At 35.3% G+C, this 11,829-nt stretch overlaps 1 protein-coding gene across 4 annotated transcripts; it reads left to right on the top strand.

Moving 5' to 3' along the window:
* Positions 1 to 1,843: 1,843 nt before the first annotated feature.
* LOC108735598 (DCN1-like protein 3) lies at positions 1,844 to 4,770 on the top strand. 4 transcript variants are annotated; one of them, XM_018467612.2, is made up of 3 exons: positions 1,844 to 2,017; positions 2,340 to 2,537; positions 3,189 to 4,755. In XM_018467612.2, the coding sequence occupies exons 2-3, from the start codon at positions 2,465 to 2,467 to the stop codon at positions 4,085 to 4,087; spliced, it is 972 nt and encodes a 323-aa protein (XP_018323114.1). In that variant the 5' UTR covers positions 1,844 to 2,017; positions 2,340 to 2,464; the 3' UTR covers positions 4,088 to 4,755. The 4 variants fall into 4 exon arrangements, with proteins under 4 accessions (XP_018323114.1, XP_018323116.1, XP_018323115.1 ...); XM_018467614.2 differs by having other exon boundaries at positions 1,882 to 1,924; XM_018467613.2 differs by lacking the exon at positions 1,844 to 2,017 and adding an exon at positions 2,033 to 2,210.
* The last annotated feature ends 7,059 nt before the right edge of the window (positions 4,771 to 11,829 follow it).

Raw genomic sequence — 11,829 nt, 5'->3', positions numbered from 1 at the left:
GTATTTAATGCAGGGAAAACTTTAAAAAACATTAAAACAACTCCATTTGAAATCAGTTTTTTTATTTTTATAATATAGTGTAATATAATAATTTACAAAATTACACCTAAAAGCTATAGCGAAACAATGGATATAGAACGTTGACACTCAACAATTATATTTATTATTAGGTTTGTGCTGGTGAGTGAATAAAAAATAACTAATAGTAATATTGTTTTTATTTAATGTAGGTATAAAGAAACACTAGCAGGAAGAACAGCTAAAAAACATTACAAAAAAAAAGGTGTGGGTACTCTCAAAGAATATTAAAACAAATCCATTTAGAAATAATTATTTTATCTTTTATAACTAAAAGAAAAAACAAACTACAGGCAAACAAAAAAAAACAAAATGCACCATGTAAGTAAGTAAAGAACGAAGGTGGGAGACCGGACTGTATTAAGTGCACTCAAAGCTGTCAATGTCATTGGTCATATGTGCGGTACAACCACTGTCTAGGCACCACCGTTTTGGCGTAGGACAAACCAATAACGAACTCTCGCCACGACGCGAACTTGATTCTGGAGCAGCATACATGGATGTGCCTCGTCCTTTGTTTTTGTCATCGCTGTTCGCTTTCGACCTGCAGTTAGATGCTTTGTGACCTGGCTTGTTGCACTTGAAGCACCTGAACACGTTTTTGTAGTTACGCTTATGCGATTTACCCGAATTCTGTCGTTTAGACTTCTCCGCCACCATGGCGTTCTGTACTTGAGTTGATCTGTTGTTTCGCGCGTCACTTTCCTCCACGATTTTGATTCGCAGAGTGTGGAAGATCGTCGCGTGACTCAATGGCGACCCTAAAGCTGTCGAAGTTGGCTGGTAAACTGTAAAGCAACAATATCGACAGTAGGTCATCATTCATAGGCACTTTCATATCGCTCAGTCGGTCAACAGCATCAAAAAATTTACGTAGATGATCGCTCACGTCATCACCCTCGCTCATTCGTTGCAGAACGGTTTGTTTTAGCAAGTTAGCTTTTCGCGCAGGGCCCTTTGACTGATACACAGCCTCTAACTTCCGACAGAGTTGTCTTGACGTCGCACATTCTTTGACTTGTTTTAGCTCCGTAGACGAGATCCATAGGAGTATGTCCGACATGGCCTTACTATCTTCCCTATTCCAGTCGTTCACTTCGGCGGCGTTGTTCTCACTTGGCTCGGGTTTGACTTTCGTACCACTCACGTAGTACCAAGCATCATTTTTTATAAGCGAAGCCTTCATGTGGATTTTCCACGTATCATGGCAGACGTAGCCATTTTATCTTGCTTCAGTTTCTTTTACTTTTTTACCGCGCGACCTGGGCCCATAACCTGTTAAAAAGGCTAGGATCGTAGTTTAAGAAACTCGGGCACACAATTTAGCAAGACTTATTGAACACAACACGAGAACGATTTGACTAGAATTAGTAATAAAATGTAAACAACAACTGTTGCTAGTGACAACAATAATAGAAGCAAATTACTAGTGGGCGGTTCAATTTGAAAATATAAATAAAATACTGATTTAACAAAAATAATAGTGTAATATGGGTTTAACAAATGATTCCCTACCGACTGGATGCAATTAAATTGAAAGTAACAATAAAACTACTTCGCCAACTTCACATTTAGTATGTAAATGTTAGTAACTAAAAAAATAATTATCAACAAGTAATAAAATTGCTACAAAAGTAATCAACAAATCGTTAACAATGGAATAAGATCGATAAAATATAAAAGAGAAATATTAATTTGCCAACTTCACATAAATAATTTTTATTTGCCAACTTCACACAGTCCAATAGATGTCATAGGAAGATTTCGCTCTGTCAGTTACTTGTCATTGGTTGTCAGCTATTGCACTATTCGAAGGGTAAATAATTGTAAAAATACACCTACACAGGTATACTCACAATCAGTTATATAAAGTGAAACGAAAATTAAGAAAGTGTCACAGGTTTTATCAATTTATTACTGACGACTTGCTATTTCCCAGGTGAAAATTTGTATTTATCGTTTTAAATTAATAAAATATTGGTACTTAATAAAAACAAAAGTAAAACAAGAAATACATTTTTATACAAATACAGAGATTTAATACATGCATTGGACTAAAAACAATTCAAACTAAATAAAGGCGTTACAGTGTTATACATATTTTGTAAAATTTCTAAAAGAATGTAATTGAGGTTAGTAAACAATTTAGAAATAAATAAATAGCTATATAAGAACACTAAACTCTGAAGTTATTTATTATTAGCATTTTGTTGAAATTCACGTGATTTTACAAAGTGGCTTATATCGATAAAACTTTGCAGGTGTGTACTCACTTCAATTAATATTAAAAACATTGTGTTCAAAAAAGTGGATAAATCAAAGCAGGAAATGCAACATTCTTCTCAGGATTCTCAACATAACTTTCGGCAAACGAAGACGCCCTCCAATGGGCAATTGCCTTACTTGCTTTCGAGAGCCTCAGTTAAGGGCTCTAGAAGATACAACTGTTTATAAGGAAGGTATGAATAATTGTAATTAATTAAGCTGATTAGTATTTCCTCTATGAAAAATTAAGATGAAAGCTTTGGAGTATCTTTTTCAGTTTTTTGCTAAGTGTATGTTATTACTACCTAATAAATTTGGTGTTATATTACAATTTTTTATGCTTTAATAATGTTTTACCTTAAAGTATTTATCAAATAAGAGGTTGCTTGATATAAAGCAAATTTAGAAGTTTGCAGTTTTTTCACTGTTTTCTTTAATGTTTTCCCTTAAAAGGTAATTAATTGTAATAATTAATGAAATGTATATAAAATGAGCTGTGTAAGTCCTGCTGTTTTAATAAATGTTAATTGAAAACATTTTTCTTTTAAAGATCTTTGAATAGGTACATTTTATTCCGTATGTTTTCATAGCTAAGATAAATAATTACTTAGGGTTAAAATGAAGAGTAAAATAAAATTAAACCTTTTGATATCATAGCAAGAATAGAATTATTTATATTAAGTATATGAAATGCATTTAAATGTTTTAAAATTTTTAATTCTACCATTATGGTAATTAAGTCTTTTTATAAATAGCACATACAAAATGGTTAGTCTTCTTCAAGAAAATTAAAATTAAATTTTGTATTGTAATACGTACTTATTCATTGAATTGATCTATTACAGGAATGCGAATATCTGAGTCACAGTCTTCATTAGCAAATAACACAAGTACTGCAAGAGCAGGAGATAACTCATTCTTATCCGATTCAAATATAATAAGCAACGGTAACCATTTGTCTTTGCATCCTTCTGAACAGGACATAGAACAGATATCAGTAGCAGCTACGAACGTCAATCGTTTATATTCCTCATATCAACAGAAGCGTTATCAAACCAAATCGGCTTCTATTATGGGTTTGACAGAAAGTAAACCATCAGATATGAAACTTGCTCAGTTATTTGATATTTATAAAGATGACCAAGAAGACTGTATCCTTGCTGAAGGCATTGAACAATTATGTAAAGATTTGCAGTTGTCTCCTGATGAGTTTAAGGTGCTTATTTTAGCGTGGAAATTGAATGCAGAACAAATGTGTAGGTTTACGCGTTCCGAGTTTATAAACGGATTAAAAAAAATGCGGGTTGACACAATAAAAGGTGTACAAGTGCGGCTTCCTGAATACGCGAAAGAAGTGTCGAATGATGCAGAGCAGTTCAAAGACTTATATCGTTTTACTTTTAAATTCGGACTTGATTCAGGATCAGGACAACGCATTTTACCTTCAGATATGGCAATCTCGCTATGGAAACTCGTATTTACTGTACGAGAACCACCTATATTGCAGCGGTGGCTTCGATTTTTGGAAAATCACCCAACTATTAGGGGTATACCTCGTGATACGTGGAATATGTTTTTAAACTTTTCTGAAACAATTAATAATGATCTCAGTACGTATGATGATAATGAAGCTTGGCCCAGTTTGTTCGACGATTTTGTTGAGTATGAAAATGACCAAACAAACCAGAATGTAGCAATTAAAAGTAAAGAGTGTGAACAAATGTTATTTGAAAGTACCGAATGATACTTACATTATATTGTTGTTATTTTTTACTGTAAATTTCGTTTTATTTATTGTATTTTTCATGTCTGCTATTTAATGAGAAGAAAACAATTATGTTTTCTATGTTTGTTCATGTTATGCAAAGAAGAAAAGTATTTAAATGTTTCCATTGATATAATGTTTAATTTATTGCGTCGCCTTTTTTATTTATTTAACTGCATGCATTTTATTAAATAAAATAGCAGCATTAACTGTTATGATGATTATTATAATCTTAAGTGTTGCTTAAAATCTCATAGTATTCGGCAATAATTGGAATTGGAGATAGTTTTCTTTACATTTACCAACCTAATAAATTTTATTTTATAATAATATTCCTCTTTAAATGTCATGGCTTACCAGATTCTAATATTTTTTAGAATGTAGTTAATGCTAAATCTACACTTCAATTTAAGAGCCTTGTGCATTATTAATTCAAGTACCAATACCATTTTCCCCCTTTTAATTCTAATGTGCAAAAATCAGAATTAATAGGGTTTATAAAGTTTTTTATTAAATACTTGAAAATTAATTCTCAATTTTTTTCCCACTATAAGTTACCTGAAATTAATCAGAAAAACTTTTGTTGCTGCTGTCACCCTCGTCGTGAATCGAACCAGGCACCTTTGGCTTTTCGCACCATTGCTCTAACCACTAAACGACGAGAGGTGACAACAGCAACAACGACGAACCGTACTTATTAGGTCACAGATCCGTCGAACTAATGTATATATACCAATACTATACTAACGTATAGTATATAATACAATACTAATGTATACATATATCAAATACTATTTGAAACATTGAAATTCCTAGTATTAATTTAAAATTAATTCCCAATCTTTTCTGCACTATAAGTTACCTCAAACTAGTGAGAAAAATTCTTGTTGTTGCTGTCACACCATCGGCGGGAGTTGAACAAAAACGACTTATACAGATCCTGATATTTGTATCGACTATATTAGTACTACGTATAGTCCGTTCATCTTTCACTGAGTATTTTATTTTACTTTATGAATATTCATCTAATTGAAATGTGTGATTTCAATAATCCTAAGTAAACTGTGATAATTTATGGTGTATTAAGTACAATAAGCTAATAGAACATATACTTACCGGTTGTGATGGGCCGTATTTCGTTCCTTGCTTTTAAACCAAATCCTGTATACGGATAATTTTTTTAGTTTTTTCAAACTTGAGATGTAACATTACATTCACTACAGTCAAGTGCCCATACTTGGGACAGTTTTTAAATTTAATTGCTTATAATTTTTCACTTTGGAATATATTCACTATTAAAGGAATTTTTTAATATTTTTTTATGTTTTGTCCCAAGTTAGGGATCGGTCCTCAAACTTGGAACACTTGGTAAAATATGTAGTTTCAATGTTTTGGCCTCTTTTATGCACTATAACTTTAACTTGGAGCTGGCAACTTTTATATAGAAAATAATCTATCACAGTCCTATATATGTAGAGTCAAGTGGGGTATAGTGTAACAAAAAAGTCATTTTTATTTTTAGAAAAATAGCCGTCTATTATATCGTCTCAGTATTTATTATAAAATCAGCAGTCTAACTTTCGTAATAGGCTCAGTAATATCACAAGTATACATAGAAACTTCTATTTTTTTTTTAGTTTTGTGAAATCACAAATTTGCTATAGTGTGCCTCAGGGGTGGGGTACAGGTTAACAACCGTAGGGTATAGTATAACAAGGGGGTGCACTATAACAGTAGACTAAACATATAACAAACGAAATGAAGTATGAAACATAGGAAACCTTTAACTTGAATTAGGTTCCATAACATATTTTTGGTAAACAAAATCAAACATGAAAAAATTTGTGCTATAAAAATTCATAATTATCTTTTCTTAACCTAGATTAAAGCGTCTCAGATTTTTTTTGGAATGAGTAGCAATCAGCCTGACGTTTTGTTTTTTTGTCCATTTTAGGTCAACATCATCCAGTACGACAGTAGCAAGATCTGGTTCTAAAGAAAAATAAGACATTATCAACTTTACTACTTTTGCGTAGATAATTGACGTCATATTCACCTATCCCATCACCTGTCAATAATTTTCCAATATAATTGTCTGTTATGCAGAAAATTTAACGACAAAATCGTCTTTTTTTGGACGTTTCAGTAAAGACAGAGGGATGTTATTGTCACCTGAACCGCTACATAGAACATCTGAATCTTTATCAGAATTTTCAGAAGTCTCCAGAACTTGAAAATAAAACATTGGTAACCTTTTCGAGTTTCTTTGGTTTCTTCATTATTTTTATAATTTTCGTATTTTTATTTTTACGCTTTTTGTTTTCTCTTTTTTTTGGCCACTTCTTCAAATTCCTGTTTAATTGGTGTATCGGTGGCGACAAAACTTTTTCTTCCCTTTTTAGAGAGTCGGAGATCGGCCTTCGGATATTCTCTACATTCGATTGGGCTCGCTAAAATGTCTCCCATTGGATCAAGATCTCTATTGGGCTTAAATTCTTTGGAATCATTGAATCGCTGAGCTACTTCAAAATTTTGTAGCAGCGACAACGTCGAAGCTTCAGGTGCTGTAGTCTGGTCTGAGTTCTCTTCTTCAGAATTTTTACAAGTCTTAGGCTGGTTTGGTGACTTCATTCTGCTGCAGCAACAAGAAATCTTTAGAAATAGTAGGCTGGTTCAGAGATTGCTCATTTTCCTGCATTAAGGCATCTGATGTTGTCTGTTTATTCTGCTGCAATAATGAAGCTTTGGATTCTAAAGGTCGGTTTGTAATCTCGCTTGGCATAAAATCGTCGCTTGTGAAAATGTTTCTGTCGAAAGGAAATATTTCAAGTTCTTGGCCTCCCAACAGCAACCAGTTTATCCCCTCAGGAGGGTACTACCTATACCGGTCTTTCTTGGAAGGATCTACCACAACTATTATTCTGTTTGTACATTTTTAGAAACTTACATATTGTAGGTAGGTATAGTCAAATTGTAAGCAGTACGAAGTATAATTTCAACAAGTTATAATAAACACATTTTAACTCAGCATCCGTATAATGTTATAACAAAAAAAGAGAAAATAAAGAGATTTTTTTTGTATCGCACAGTAGCCTTTTCGAATGCTTGCCTAGTAGTTCTGCAACATTGTATATTGTTAAAGATATTCTCGGATGACGCAAAAGCCATGAATTTATAGCTATAGCTGCGTTGTAATATAATAATAAGGATCCAAACACGGACACGTTAAGCGTCAAATATTTCGAACGTGCAATGGGTATTGGGGACCAGAGTCTCGCAAAATACCCCGTCACAAATATTTCTTACAACAGTACTGACGGGCAAGTCACATGACCGTACATGAGCTAGCATAAATCTGGCCCTGAATATAGTTGAACTAAAGGGTTGAGTCACGCGACAGTGTTCAAAGCAATCATAAAGAAGTACAGATTCATTTTCATTTGAATTACACCAATAGTTATTTATGGACAATAATAATTTAACGATTTAACTTATTTTGCAATCTAGTAACACTTAGTAAAAAAATAAAACTTTATATATATATATATTTTAAATTTGAGCATTAAAATTGCTCTGTGAGAAAACTCACCTAATTCTGTATAAAGACACACACTACAAAACAAACTGTTCTCTTCAATATCTATTGACTTCATTATCTTTTGTTATTTTCGATATCTAAAGAGATTATTTAGCCTGCCAAAATTAAACCGGGTTGCTCAAAGAGAAATGATTCATCTATTACATATCGACAGACATATTCTATTAAGAGATAGAAAAATAATGTCTTACAAGAGAAACATGAAAAGCAATTCTTTCTAATAATAAAAAAATTTGTATAAATATAAACATTTCTCTTAGTAGGTACATACATAATGTAACGTTTTTTTTTTTCGTCCGAAAAATCTCGTTACTTGGGGTGTTAATTACCAGCTGTTTTCTTTATGTGAATTAATATTTTTGGTTTTTGCATTCCTTACAAGAAGCTGTTTCTATGTTTGGTATAAAGAAATTTCCTATCGCGCTACGTTAACTGTTTTTCTTATTCCTTTGGTTGTTATCAGGTCTATTTTTGCGGTTAAGCTCGCGTCCGAGCTGTGGAAATTTCTCTGAGGTATGATTCCCAATTAAGATATCGTAACGGATTTCTTGTGTTGATTGGTTGTCGTTGTGTCGATGCCAGGATGAGCCTAAGTAGGGACCCTAGGTTCGAGAATTTCCGAGCCTTGGTGACGAGAAGACCGACTTGACCTGGTGTGTTGGACAACCTTAGTCAACTTAATTAGTGGGGTTTTTACATTTAACGTAAAAAAGGGGGTTTTCAGAAGGTTTGAAATGGTTGCTTTTATGGTACTTAATATTTTTTTGTAGGTATGTATAGTTCAATGTCTTGAATGTTGGAGGTTGTTACAGACGCAGACTAATAGACATACTCTATTTTGATTCCTGTTTCACCTTTGCATTAATGTTTTAATATTTTTTCATATTCTTAATAACATTAAATAAGTAACGTTAATTTTTTACTTAATGTCTTTTTAAATAATTGATCNTCTAACCAGTTTAATCTGTGTAACATTTCTTTTACGTTACTGCGTATATTACACTGTATAACAACGTACATCGACTTTTATTGTTACTTTTCTTTTTTTATATAAAAAACAAATTAAATTTGTTAAAAAGGCTAGGATCGTAGTTCAAGAAACTCGGGCACACAATTTAGCAAGATTTATTGAACACAGCACAAAAGAACGATTTGACTGGATATGACTTTTTCAGCTCTTTATCCAAGCGCTTATACCAGCATCGTCCAGCCTGCTTTAACCCGTATAATGCCTTCTTCATACGACAGGCTTTATTTCCGGGGGATAATTGGGACAGCATGTTTGCAGCCTTGTTGACCACCTCTCGGGATCCCAACTTCTTCTCAACGATGAACTTCAGGGTTTCTTCAGTATAACGTGGCACCTCCATCCAGATTTCTTCGTTGATGACGCCGTTTAAGAAGGCGGTGCATACCACGTTTAGCTGCCAAGGCCATGGCAAGGCGAATTGAGCTGAACCGAGCGACGGGTGCATAAGTCTCGCTGCAGTCCATCCCAAAACGCTGGGTGAATCCCTTAGCTACAACTCTGGCCTTCCGCTTGGTGACTGCTCCGTCGGCACCATACTTGTTCCTGAGTACAATCCGACTCCCGACGGTTGAACGCTCCTTTGGACGCTCCTCCAAGTTCCAAGTGTTGTTTTGCAGTATCGAGCAGAACTCGGCCATCGCTAACATCCACTCATACCTCTCAGGGCCAGAGATTGCTGACTTGATTGGGACTTCTGCGACGCATGCTGCATCTGGTGGATAATAGACATTCTCTGTCGTGTTATATTGTTTCTTAGGTCTGCCAGGTTTGCCTGTAAGGACCTTCTTCGGTCTACCTGGTTTACGCTTCGACGGTGGAGTCGATCCGGTTACCACAACTGGTTCGAAGCCTTGAAGAGGCTCTTCTCCCTCGTCAAGAAACACCAATTTCTGATGTTCATCTGGTTGACGCTCATCTGGTTGGTAAACTGGGTTGCTCGTCGTGTAATCATCTCCCAACACGATATCAATGTAGCCGTACGACAGTGCAGGTTTCTCTACATCCTGCTCGACGTTCGGATAAACATCACTCTGCTCCGGGTAAAAATCTTCATACTGGTCAACGTCAACTGGTGCAGATTCTTCCAGAAATTGAATGTCGCGTGAAATCTCGACACGCTGTTCTTCAGATATCCATATCCTGAAGGGCTTTGACTCCAAAGCAGGACCAAGGAATACTCCTTTACAAGCACGCGGCTCGAATTTGCCTCCATTTTTGGTTCGGTTCAAGCAGTAAACTGGTGAACTAAATTGCTGAAGATCGCTCACATTTCTTATGATTACGACTAGCAGTGCGGTACTCGGCCGCTCGGTAGCCCGCGAGTCATTCACGAAATATAATCCGTCGACTCGATTTGCACGCAACACAACACGATTGTCCTTTTCGCTGACGACCTTTGCCGAATATTTGCGGAAGGTCACACGATATCCCTTGTCGACAATTTTCGAGACCGACAATAAGTTCGTGCGTAAGTCCGGCACATATAGCACGTCACTTAAATCAACTGTTTCTCCGATTTTATTCATTCGGGTAAACAGTTGCGCGGCACCTTTTGCATTGATTTTCGTGAAGGTGGAATTTGCGAAGTTCAACGAGTCTGAAAAGTTCTCATCAATGCACTCAAAACTGTCAATGTCATTTGTCATATGTGCGGTACAACCACTATCTAAGCACCACCGTTTTTGTGTAGGACAAACCAATAAGGAACTCGCGCCACGACGCGAACTTGATTTTGGAGCAGCCTACGGAGATGTGCCTTGTCCTTTGTTTTTGTCATCTCTGTTCGCTTTCGACCTGCAGTTAGATTTAGATGCTTTGTGACCTGGCTTGTTGCACTTGAAGCACCTGAACACGTTTTTGTCGTTACGCTTATGCGATTTACCCGAATTCTGTCGTTCAGACTTCTCCGCCACCATGGCGTTCTGTACTTGAGTTCATCTGTTGTTTCGCGCGTCACTTTCCTCCACGATTTTGATTCGCAGAGTTTCGGGGTCAGGAAGATCGTCGCGTGACTCAATGGCGACCCTAAAACTGTCGAAGTTGGCTTCCATATCGCTCAGTCGGTCAACAGCGTCAAAAAATTTACGTAGATGATCGCGCACGTCATCACCCTCGCTAATTCGTTGCAGAACGATTTGTTTTAGCAACTTAGCTTTTCGCGCAGGGCCCTTTGACTGATACACAGTCTCCAACTTCCGCCAGAGTTGTCTTGACGTCGCAGACTCTTTGGCTTGTTTTAGCTCCGTAGAGCACTAGAGCGCACAATGCCAAAACCTCTTGTGTTCCAACTACAGCAACGCCTCCCACCGTTGAGCACTTTGAAAACTACTGCCTATGTCCGATGCCCATAAAAAGATATAATTAAAATAATAAAAATCGAAATTACTTATAATATTTAGAAAAAGCTTTCGACTACTTATTATTGTTGTTGTATACCATTCCCTTTAAAAGTACATTAATAAGCTTGCTAAGTCGATTACTGTTTTTTTCCTCAACACTGACATTAGTGCACTCTGTTGGCGCACTTGAAAACTAATACACATTCCAATTAAGCACCAGCACCCTTCGGCAAGGTGCGGCACTGAGTCGCATTATGCTCTGTAATTGGAAAACTACCAAAGTAAACAACAACTGTTACTAGTGGCAATAACAATAGAAACAAATTACTAGAGGGCGGTTCAATTTGAAAATATAAATAAAATACTGATTTAACAAAAATAATAGTGTAATATGGGTTTAACAAATGATTCCCTACCGACTGGATGCAATTAAATTGAAAGTAACAATAAAACTACTTCGCCAACTTCACATTTAGTATGTAAATGTTAGTAACTAAAAAAATAATTATCAACAAGTAATAAAATTGCTACAAAAGTAATCAACAAATCGTTAACAATGGAATAAGATCGATAAAATATAAAAGAGAAATATTAATTTGCCAACTTCACATAAATAATTTTTATTTGCCAACTTCACACAGTCCAATAGATGTCATAGGAAGATTTCGCTCTGTCAGTTACTTGTCATTGGTTGTCAGCTATTGCACTATTCGAAGGGTAAATAATTGTAAAAATACACCTACACAGGTATACT

Source organism: Agrilus planipennis, unplaced genomic scaffold, assembly GCF_000699045.2.
Source record: "Agrilus planipennis isolate EAB-ADULT unplaced genomic scaffold, Apla_2.0 scaffold101, whole genome shotgun sequence".
Lineage (NCBI taxonomy): Eukaryota > Metazoa > Arthropoda > Insecta > Coleoptera > Buprestidae > Agrilus > Agrilus planipennis.
Note: the sequence above shows the minus strand (reverse complement) of the source record. Positions and strands in the feature narration are given on the sequence as shown.